Below are 12,015 nucleotides of genomic sequence, written 5' to 3' on the forward strand. Positions count from 1 at the left end.
CTGTACTTCTAAATTTTGCAGGACTACCTAAACTATGCTTTTTTTTTTTTCACTTGAATATAAAGGATACAAAGGAGTGAAATCTTATTCCTAGTTTTCAAAAGACCTGGAAGAAATCCACTCATACTTTGAAACATGAAAAATTGGAAGGAGCCCAGGAGGAGGATTCAGACGACAGAGCTTTGGTCCTCATTCAGTCAGTAACTAGCAGGGTGACCTGAAGAGACCACCAAGCCTCCAGTTCTTCTACAGTGCTTCGTGACGTCCCCTCTCACAGCCCAGGGTTCTATCAAACATGATAGGATGTTTGGATAGCGCAGCAGACACTACGTAAATGTAAATTCTTTGCATGATAGTTCCTTGAATGACTGAAATGCCTGTTCCTAAATTTACCAACCACTTCCTAATTTCCAACTCCAATGCACAACTTTTGGTTCTTAATTTACCTGAACTTTCTGTGACATGTGCTATCATAGACCATTCCCTCTTTTTTGAAATGTTTTCCTTCATTCTCTACTACACCTTTTCCTGGTTTACTTCCTATATCTCTGATTACTCCTTTTCATGGTTTTTCTTCCTCTGCCCTCCCTTAAACACAGAAAGTCCACAACACCCCATCCTTAGGGTCAGTGAGCTCATCTCTTCCCATAGCTCCAACCAGAACTCTATCCGAAACTCCAGCTCACATTCTCAAGTACCTGTAGGACCCTGGACATCTCTGACTCTCACTTCCCCAGAATCTTCAACACAACAACACATCCCAAGCTAAACTTACTGTCACTTTGCTCCCTCATTCCACCATCTCCATCCTCAAACTGCAATTGCTTTATCAGCAATCTTAGATCTCAGCTACCTCATGTTCTGCTGTTTTGTGTCTTAAAAATAGGAGTCATCGCTTTCATTCTCCATATCTAATTGATTTCCAAGTCTTCTTAAATATTTCTCAAAGCAGTCCTCACCTCCTTTTCTCCAATGTATTTGCCTTACTACAGTCCTTCAATATCTCTGATATTGGGGAGATTCTTAATTGGGGGATGCTACCATTGCAACAGCCTCCTAAGTGGTCAAAACTCTCTCTCACTTTTATTTCCCTTTATTTTCACCCATTCTCCAAAGGTTTCTTCAGAGCATGGAATTATGAGGACATCGCACCTTTGCTTTCATAGTTTAACTCCTATTAGATATTCATTTAACATGATATACAGGCTTTTCATTATATAAACTCCACTTGACTTTCTAGTCTGATGCCCCTCCATTCCATCCACTCTGCTTTAGTCTAATGAAAATTAGAAGAGATCCCTGAGAGTTTGAACTTCCCTGTGATTTTATGAAGTTTTATGTGTTCTTCCTTTTGGCTAGAATGTCCTTTCCCATCTTGTCTTCCCAGTGAAGTCTTACATTTTTCAGGATTCTATTAACACTTCCCTTTTGGAATGGTCCCTGACCCCACAGTAAGTCGTCCTCATCTCTGGGCTCCCTCTGTGCTGTGTACAAATCTTTATCACAGCATCTCTTGCAGTGTCTGGGAAGGATCTCACTCTTTGAGCAACCTGAGGGAAAGTACTGTATCCTACTCATCTTGATATCTGCAGTGCCTGTCGCAGTCCCTGGCACATGGCAGATTCCCAGTGAACATGTGCTGAGTGAATTATATGGTAGGAAGAAATCAAGATTCTGAATTAGGTCATCTGGATCTGTGCTTCTCATAATTATTTGTGTGATTTTGATGACATTTCTTTGGGCTTCAGATTTTTTCATCTGTGAAATGAGGAATTAGAGGTAGCTTTTCTGGTAGGCTTTCTCCAGCTTTAATACTCTATGGCTGAAACTATCGCCTATTACAAAGGCTGATATATGTATTTTATTTGATCACAGAATGTTTTATAAAAACTTATGAATACTGAAAAAAAAAGATTTTTCACATAAAAATTAGAATTTACACTGTATCTTGACAAAACAGATAACTTGATCACATTGGGCCAATTATTCCTAAAAGTCTACAATCGGCTCTAGCTGAATCATGCTGCCCCTTTCGATGGGGTGTGTGCCTTCTGTTTGGCCAGCCTGCCCATCTCTCTCTTGCCCCCTCTTCACAGACGCAGAGTATAAGTTGTTGCTTATTACCACACTTATACCACAGTTTTCTTCTGGAAAAAATGAGAAACAGAAAAATTTTCTTGTTCCCATTTCTCTCTTAAAAGTAGAAAAATGAAAAATAAACGGAGAGCCTCTTAAAGTGTTTCTTATCGTTGGTTGACCTCACTCACTTATGCACATATGTATGTATAATTCTAAACAAACTAGAATTTGCTCATGTGGTACCAATTCAAAATATTCTGGCTTTAGTTTTTTTTTCCACCTTAGTCCATCTGGACTTTTGATGTCCTGATGATCCTTTCAGAAAATATTATTGCCTTAATACAGACAAAGGCCTAATTAATTAATTTGGTATTTCTCTCACCTGAAGCAACTGATGCTTTTTATCTAACAATTACTTTATGTTTGAATATTTATCATGAGAACATTCTCTGCTCTTTTCAAATCCTGTTGAAACTACTTCCTGCCCTTCAAGGATGCTTCATATGACTTGAGTGTGCTACGAAAACTTGGTTACTAAGTGGGCACACGGAAATGACTCCACTCACTGTTCCTGCTAGAACTGCGTATTTGAGTTCACATTTTTTAATGGACTTGCGAATATGTTCTACTGAGGTTAAGGGTTAGGAAACAAGACAGGCGTGAGTTGATGGGGTGGACTGAAGACACGAGTCTAGGGAGGCCGGCATCACCTGATAAAGAAAACAGCTGCTCTCCATTCCCTCCTCTTCTTTTTTACACGCAGGCTAAGGCGTTCACCATCTACACGTCAGGCCTCAAAGAACACCTCCCTTGCAGTTTTGCTGGAACCCCTATTCCTTAGCTTAGAACCAGAGGGGGCGGGGAAGGGCCTCTGTCACTCAACCCCGCTGGCCAATAAGAGGAGGGCTATCCCCGCCTCCTTCCCAGGGAGGGATTGAGAGCATGCGCAGTGGGCGTTCCAGCGCCTCCACCCATCAGCTGAGGCTCGTTGTTGGCGGCTCTGGGGCCCTTGGGTGGCCGGGGCCAAAGAAGGAGAAGGAAGCCGAGGAGGTCGGGGTAAGAGGAGTCTCTGGAGGGGGTGTCCCTGGCTGGGCGCCCCGAAAGCGCGTGTCCCCGTGGCTGCCGCGCCACCTTGTTTGTGCGCGTTGTCGGGTGGCCGCCGCCCTGCGCTTCGCGGCAGGCTTTCGGGAGTCGGAGGGCCGGCGCTGCCCCAGCGCCGGGAGCGCGCTCCTCCCCACGCCCCCCGGGCCGGCGCGGGTGCGCGGTGCGGTCCGGCTGGTGCCGCCGGCCTAGTCAGCCCGGCCCGCCCTGCGCCGGCTGCGCCGCAGCCTCGCCGCCTCCCCCGGCCGCCCCGGCCGCTCTCGCTCGGGCGCACCGGCGGGCTGAGCGCTCCGGGGCGGGGCTGGAGCCCGAGCCGCTCCGGCCCAGCTCAGGAGAACAGCTTCTGCCTCAGGCTGGACACGAATTGACCTCTTCCTCTTTTTAAGGCCCGGATTTAGAAAACACGCTTTAAAGTTCTTCTCCCGAATATAGAAGAACTTAAGATATATATTTCTATAGTAGAGGAACCGTATACGTTTATTCGGAGGCTCATCGTAGTTGGTTTTCTATTTGGCCAGGAGACTTTGACACACTACCTTTCTTTGATCTTTTCAGTACCTGTCCTTAGTTGGTTTGCATTAAGCCCTTTACAGCTACATAAAATATTCCAAGATGCCTCTCCACCCCACCTCAGCCCACCCCTCTTGTTTTTTAGGTTGTTACTTTCTTTAAATTCAGACAAAAAGAAAACAAAAATGCCTTTCCCGTCAAATGCTATATATTTTTTTACTCTCAAGTTTCTTACATTTGCTTGGTTCTTATAGACATACATTAATTTTTGTTTAATTCAGATCAACATATTCTGACCATAATTATATATAATTTAAAGCTTGCTCGGGATCTGGAAGAAAAGGAAATGATTATGAAATGCTGTGCTGTTTAGTAATATTGGAGGTGGACGTTTCTTCGGGGGTTGGCCTGATCATCCCCCCAGGGCAGAGACCGATAGCAGTGTTCAGCTGTGTCTTGTGATGTGGACACGCCTCTGCTTTGCAGGCCACTTTGAGAAGGTTGTCTCAGACTTGTGACTAGTTAAGAATTATGCTCTAGTTTCAGAGTTAATATGATACCATGTGAACTCATTGACATATACATTTTTCTTCAGATATTTTACTTTTGCTCCCGATCTCAAAGTCAATCTTAATTTTGGTTATGATCGCAAACTTTAGCCAGGTGCTGCTGGCTGAAAAATTGTATAAAACACCTGCAGTAAGTCTGAATAAGATTTGCCATAATTCTATTTAATTTGAAAGTTTAGTGTGTGTGAAAGAGTGAAAAATAATTCTCGGTATTGTGGACTAAACCCAATTAGTATAATAGTTTAATGGATGGAGGAGCTGAGCTAATGAATACAGTTAATGTAGTTTATGTAGAGATTGCTCATGTCTGTTAGCAGAGTGATCACCCTCACATTCATGGAACATCTTCTATGTCCCTGGCACTGTGGATTCTACAAGAAGATAGCCTTAGATTAATCTCCAAAGTATATAAACAGCTTATGAAGCTCAATATTAAAAAAACAACCCAATCAAAAAATGGGCAGAAGACCTAAATAGACATTTCTCCAAAGAAGACATACAGATGGCCAAGAGGCACATGAAAAGCTATTCAACATCACTATTCATTAGAGAAATGTAAATCAAAACTACGGTGAGGTATCACCTCACGCTGGTTAGAATGGGCATCGTGAGAAAATCTACAAACAACAAATGCTGAAGAGGGTGTGGAGAAAAGGGAACCCTCTTGCACTGTTGGTGGGAATGTAAATTGATACAGTCACTATGGAGAACAGTATAGAGGTTCCTTAAAAAACTAAAAATAGAATTATCATATGACCCAGCAATCCCACTACTGGGCGTATATCCAGAGAAAACCATAATTCAAAAGACACATGCACCCCAGTGTTCACTGTAGCACTATTTACAATAGTCATGTCATGGAAGCAACCTAAATGCCCATCGACAGATGAATGGATAAAGCAGATGTGGTGCATATAAACAATAGAATATTACTCAGCCATAAAAAGGAACAAAATTGGGATATTTGTAGAGACGTGGATGGACCTAGAGACTGTCATACAGAGTGAAGTAAGTCAGAAAGAGATAAACATATCGTATATTAACACATATATGTGGAATCTAGAAAAGTGGTACAGATGAACTGGTTTGCAGTGCAGAAATAGAGACACCGATGTAGAGAACAAATGTATGGACACCAAGGGGGAAAGCAGGGGTGGTGATGGTGGTGGTGGGATGAATTGGGAGATTGGGATTGGCATATATACACTAATATGTATAAAATAGATTACTAGTAAGAACCTGCTGTATGAAAAAAAAAGATAAAATTCAAAAAAAAAAAAGATAGCCTTGTCTCTCTCATGTTTATGTTCCAGAGGTAGGGATAGATAATAAATGATATACTAACTAGATTATTTTAAATGGTGATTAGTACTATGATGCAGTAGGTTAGATCAGCAGAGTGACAGAGTGGTGACTTATCACTTCAAATCAAAGTGAATATGAAATGCTTCTCTAGCACGTGATGAGACTTTGCTGGGGAAGCGGAGCAGATCACATGGAGATCACGGGAAGCGCCCTGCAGGGAGAGGAAATGGCACCAAGCAGTAGTCCAAGGCAGCGATAAGCCTAGGACATCCTGGATCTGAAAGAAGGCCCTGGAGTTCACTGTCTTAGAAATGGTAATATTTACCCTCAGACTGGGTATGTGTTCTTAGGAAATAGGTACATTTATTCATTCTACAAATATTTATTAAGCACCTATTGTATATCCAGATGCTGAGAGTAGAGCAGTCCACAAAATAGACCAAAAAAAGAAAAATCAAAACTGAAAACAAAAAACCTGCCCTTCTGGGAACTTATCATTTTGGAGCACAGGGTGGAGGGAAGTCCTGAGCTTTATGCTGGTCCTCACCATTAAGAAAGTGAAACTGACTATTTCTGTTGTTTTATCCACACAGGATTTATAGAGCATGAGATTTATGTTAATGGAAATCTTAAGGATTCTACACTGTCCAGTAGTAACTAGGGGTAATGTTTGACACTCAAGATTTCTTTTTAAAATTCCCTTTGTTCTTTTATCTGTGCTCTTTAGAAACAGTCTTGAGAAGATTCTCAGTATGAGTATTGCACCTTGATCCCCTCTTCCCGTCTTTCTCTTTATAGTGTTTATATATCCTCATAGCAAGCTAATTATTGAGATTTTTGGTGAGCACTGTTCAATAGAACTTTCTGCTGTGATGGAAATGTTCCATACGTGAGCTATCCTAGCCAGTGGCCACACATGTGATATCTGAACACTTGATAGTGCAGGTATAGATAATGAGTTACTGTTATTCTGAGCAATAAAACTAGGAATTCTGAATGGGCTTTCGAAAGTATACAGCAAAAGTACTTTAGTGCATCTTAGCTCTGGGCTAGGTGCTGGAGACCGATGTGGAAAGCAGACATCAGAATAACTTGGTTGATGTAGCCTGTGTGCAAAGATCGTACACTGTTAAGTCAGTTTATAGTTAGCTGTCTATCTGTCTGTTTATATACATATACTTTAAAGTACAGTCAGTTATTTGGATCCTTTATTTCTCATCTCATCATCAGGAGAGCCAACCACTGTTGTCTTTTAGATATCACTGTTAGCAGAATAAGAGAGAAGAGCTGTAAGCTATTCAGCAGTGTTACCTTGATCCATGCATGTAGTTATCCCAAGCCGAATTCCTCATCTTCCTTGTGGGTTTAGCAAAACTTCATACAGGGTCTGCAGAAAGGTGATAAATTTGGTTTTTCTACATTGAGTGGGCTCACCTGTCCTTAATTTTGTTATACAGGGAAGCAACAATATGGTTTTGTGTTTTCAAAACATAGACTCTAAGATTTAGTTCCAAATTTTAGCTCTTTTCTTACATTAAACATGTTGCTTATACTCATTATGCTTCAGTTTCTTCATTTGAAAAATCATATAATTATTGTTGTACCTACCTCATAAACTTGGTGGAAGAATCAACTAAGAAAATACATGTGAAAGTCCTAAACACAACGCTTAGGAAATAATAAGTTAGCTATAGTTAATCTTGTTGAATTTTTCTTTCTCTTCCATCATTCACAGTTTCTTTTCATTCTTCACTCAGCACTGAGCTGAGGGAATCACCATTGCACCCCTTCTCTAAGGAAATGCCAGCCAGTCCAACAGTGGCAGCTCTTTGGATGAATGAAGCTTAGTTATCTCACCAGCAGGAACTTTCTCAAATTTAGGCCCTTGAGTAAAGGGATGAGGAAAACTGGTAGTTTGTAGCTGATTGGTTGATTCTCTAAAGGGGGGGAAAGGAGACCATAAAAGAAAACAGGAGAAGGTTTAGACCAGACTTGTTTGAGTTTTGAGCCTTGAGGGAAATGCTACAATACTAAGTGGCAATCAACAGGACTGATTATAGTCCCTCTTTGGGGGAGAGAGCAGGCCTCAGCTAATCGTGTGGTTGTGTGGTCCTGATGCAAGGATCTGATCTGTTGATGCTAGTCCTGTAGATGCAAGAGTGGGTCTTTACCTTTCTTCTGTATAGAGTGGGAAGGTTCTTGGTCCCTGGATGTGCAGTATCTTATTTGGATCCTGGTAGCAGGCCCAAATGCTAAGTGTCTTCCCCAAAGTAGAGATTTCCTGTTGCCAGTTCCACTGGCAGCTAAAAAGGCAGTTGGCAAGTTCCTATAGCTTCAAAGGCATATAGACACTAAAGAGAGTTAAGAGTGTGACTCGGAGATGTGGATGTGAGACTCATTTGTGTGTAGGTGTATTTGTGTATGTAGATGGAAGAGCACCCCTAAGAGAGTACATAAATAAGAAAGAGGAACACTTCCTCATACAGTGTGTTTGTGTGAGCTAGATTTCAACCCTAGTAGGATCGTCAAATTTGTACTTGTAACCTCCCAGATCGACAATTTGGAAAGTGTAAGCCAGTAACTTTAAAAATGCAATTATGTGACCTTTCTTTTATGTTATTTAGGTGACTGCTTAGAAAACTACACAGCCCACAAACAGCTGATGAAATTAGCGAACAAGCAAATCAACTATGTCTTACACTCCAGGAATTGGTGGTGACCCTGCCCAGCTGGCCCAGCTTATCTCTTCCAACATCCAGAAGATCACACAATGTTGTGAGTTGAGTTTTTAAATTGACTTCATTGTTTGTTTTCAATTCTTCATTGAAACTTGGTGGAGATTCAAAAAAGGACAATTAGTGTCCCTCCAAGAGCAGATTTTAAAAGGCTAGACCTCTTTCGAGTAAAGATAAGGAGTAGTTATATTAGAAGAGGTAACACTTAACTGCATTTTTCTGTAGAGTGTCAGGCACCTGATAAACATTCATTAATGAAAGCAAGATTTAAAAGGATAGATACTTAGGTTTGCATTAAAACTGTCAGGTTCTAGATGAGATAAATGAGATTTGATGAAATCTCATAGGCTTGGCACTGGGAAGCACTGTCAAGCACTATCAGTACTCCTCAGAATATATATAAGAAATTAAAAAAAAATCCCTGTAGCAGATTTGAACCTATAGAGATTTTTAGTTTTTCTTTCTGAATCACAGCTAATCATATACCTAGATTATTCCGGTCATTTTGTGGTCGGTATTTTGGCCCTCTGGGCATGCCTGAACTCTTTCAGAGTGTGTTAATATGTATAGTTTTATTCTTCAGCCTACTTCATTAAGGCTACTCTCTTTACCAGAATGCTAAACACACTGTGGAACATCTGAAATGTTTTCAGATGACCAACTGTGTTTCTTTAATCATTAACTTCCCAACAATTATTACTCTGCCTGAATGACTGAAATGAGATATCAGTGTGTTTTGGAGGCAGAGGGAGTAAAACTAGATTATAGATAGTTCTAAGAAACTGCTGACCTGCACAGCAGTGTAGGATAACCCTTATCCTGATTTGGGGCAGCTCCTGTTTTCTTTGGCTGTCCTTGGAGGAGCAAGGAGGGGGATAGCATAGAGGTATCACTTTGTCCCCAGTAGGGTCTATAGGATTGGTACGTCAAGGATTGTTCCAGTTTGTCCTGGGGCACCAGCGTTGGCTGGCTCCACCTTGCTCTTCCTGCTTCAGATTGTTTCCATGGTAGCCAAAAGGACCTCTCCTTTTTGTGGCTCCCTTGCTGCTGATTAGAAATAGTGCTAGTCTGCCTCAGGCTACTTGTGTGAAAATTATAATTTTAATTTGCACATGTGGAAAATCAGGACCTTTATCCAAGAAAGGAGGCCAGGAGGTCTTTTTCTGCAGGATAGGGCAGGTATCCTGTGTTGGGGAAGCTAAACGGTGTCGGGAATTCTGGGAAGAAGATGAGGAATGACTGTAGTGCATGGGGATTACAGAAGCCTTGTGCACTTAGTGGTGTGAAAGATACATGGAGATGTATCTTGGAGATGGTGTGTGAGCTTGAACTGGAAGGAAGGAAGCGTTAACTTCAGTCAGGTTACACTCTCTCAGAAAGAGATCAGTTCATGAGACCAGCCAGATGATATGAGGTAGATTGGACCACAGTTGCATATTCATGGCATAGTTGATAGCTAAGTGTGTGACTACATCGTGGTTTGGGGCAGTCTTGGAGTACATGGGAGGGTGATGACAGGACCCGAAACTCTTGTTTTTAACAGCCTTGTGAAGAGCTGTTAAGGAGACTGGGACTGTTAACTCTGAGAAGGTACAATCACCACCTTCGGATATTTGAAGAACTGTCTTGTCTAAAACACAAGAAATGTACTCTACTTGATCACAGAGGCCTCCACAGATGAACGGAAGCAACAGCTTGAGAAAGGAATAAGGGGTTTTGAATAATCCTAGTTGTTGAGGGATAGAATTGTCTACCTCAGGAGCAGTGCAGTCCCTGTTACTAAGTGAACAGCCTATGGCAGTGAGATATTTCTCAGGTCTGTAATTAAGACACTGGAATAATGGTTAAACAAATGACTTTTCATTTTTATGTTAAGTCTTTATTCATTCAGCAAATAATTTATAGAGCACCAACTGTTTGCTAGTCAGTGTTTCAGACCCTGGGAATCGAGCAGTAAACAAGATCCACAAGGTCCTGTTCTCCTGTAGTTTCCAGTGTGAGGAGAAACTGATGGTTTAAACATTTAATGAACAACATAATTCCCTATGAAGAAAAAAAAATGAGAGTGATGTGATGAGAGCAAGTGATGAGGGAGAAGCTGCCTTAGCTTAGGTGGTTCTCTGAATGTGGAAGAGAAGGGGCTGGTAGTGAGAAAATACTGGGAAAGAGCATTTAGATGGAGGCCACAGCTGGTATTTTTAAAAAGCAGTCCAGAGCTTAGGGTGTTCAGAAAATAGGAAAAATCCAGTGTGGCCGAAGCACAGCACTTGAGGCAAGAGTGGCAGGAGATGAAATCAGAGAGGAGGCCAATCAGGTCACCTAAAACCTTGGAGGCCATGTGGAGCTTAAATTTCGTTCTAAGAGGCAGGGAAGAGACACAATCAGATCTGCACTTTGTAAAGATTACTTTGGCTGCTGCTTAGAAAACAGACTTTGAAGAAATAGAAGGAGAACACACAGGCCATGGCAGGGCTCTGATGAGAGAGATGTTGGCTTGCACCAGGGTGGTAGCAAGGGAGATGGAGAGAAGTGATGGATGTACTGTGGAGGCACAGACAGCAGGGCTTGCTGATGCACGGGGGTGGGGTGAGAGGGAGAGGGGAGACCAGGATGACTTCATGGTTTTTGCTTTGAGCAACCAAGTGGATGGTGGTGAGTATGTACTAAGATGGGAAGAACTATAGTTCAGGAGATGTGGGGAGAGTTTTGTTTTGGCCAAGTAAATTTTGAGGTGTCTTTTAAACATCTAAGTGGAGGTGTCAAACATCTAGTTTAGGTATATGAATTTGGAGATCAGAGTGTCATCAGAATATAAATGGTATTTAAAACCATAGGTCTAAAATAATCACAAAGGAGTGAGTAGAGTTCAGAGAAGAGTGTTGGAGCATTTAAAAAAATGCAGAAGTCAGGAAAGCAGGGAGAAAACAGCATAGTCAGGGAAGGAGTGACCAGTGAGGTAAGAAGAAAATCAGGCTCTACTGGGTTTCCAGAAATTCAAAGAGTGTTTCAAGAATGAGTGAGGCATCATGTGTCTAATGCTGCCAACAGACTGAATGAGATGAAAGCAGAGAATGGGATCTGGCAAACTGGTGTCTTTGAAAGAATAAATCCCTGGATATATGCCAGGGATGCAAAGCTGGTTCAACGACCACAAATCAGGCCATGTGATATACATACACCACATTAACAAACTGAAGGATAAAAATCATATGATCATTTCAGTAGATAGAGAAAAAACATTTGACAAGATTTAACATTCATTTATGATAAAACTTCTCAACCAAATGGGTATAGAGGGAACATACTTCAACATAATAACAGCCATATGTGACGGGCCATACTTCAACGTAATAACAGCCATATGTGACGGGCCTGCAGCTAATATCATATTCAGTGGTGAAAAGCTAAAAGCTTTTCCTCTAAGATCAGGAACAAGATAAGGATGCCCATTATTGCCACTTTCATTCAGAAATATTGGAAGTCCTAGACAGAGCATTTAGGCAAGAAAAATAAATAAAAGGCATCCAAACTGGAAAGGAAGAAGTAAAACTGTCACTGTTTGTAGAGGACATGATATTATATGGAAAACCCTGAAGACTCCATCAAAAAACTGGTGGAACTAATAAACAAATTTAGTAATGTTGCAGGTTACAAAATCAGTACTCAAAATCTGTTGTGTTTCTCTACACTAATAACAAACTATCAGAAAGAGAAAT

The 12,015-nt window shown here is 41.4% G+C and overlaps 1 protein-coding gene across 12 annotated transcripts in view; it reads left to right on the forward strand.

The window, feature by feature from the left end:
• The first annotated feature begins 3,019 nt into the window (after positions 1-3,019).
• STX7 (syntaxin 7) overlaps positions 3,020-12,015 on the forward strand; it is a 50,340-nt gene continuing 41,344 nt past the window's right edge. For 3 of the 12 annotated variants that reach the window (XR_004352458.1, XM_032650714.1, XM_032650717.1), the window contains exons 1-3: positions 3,042-3,135; positions 5,716-5,878; positions 8,189-8,339. Coding sequence is in view for 4 of the 12 variants with exons in the window: in XM_032650714.1 (XP_032506605.1) it covers positions 8,255-8,339 (85 nt within the window). In the remaining 8 variants the exon portion in view is untranslated. Of the gene's footprint in view, positions 3,136-5,715; positions 5,879-8,188; positions 8,340-12,015 lie in introns of all 12 variants that reach the window. The other 9 variants (XM_032650713.1, XM_032650715.1, XM_032650720.1 and 6 more) reach the window with 7 other exon arrangements.

Source organism: Phocoena sinus, chromosome 12 (assembly GCF_008692025.1).
Source record: "Phocoena sinus isolate mPhoSin1 chromosome 12, mPhoSin1.pri, whole genome shotgun sequence".
Taxonomy (NCBI): domain Eukaryota; kingdom Metazoa; phylum Chordata; class Mammalia; order Artiodactyla; family Phocoenidae; genus Phocoena; species Phocoena sinus.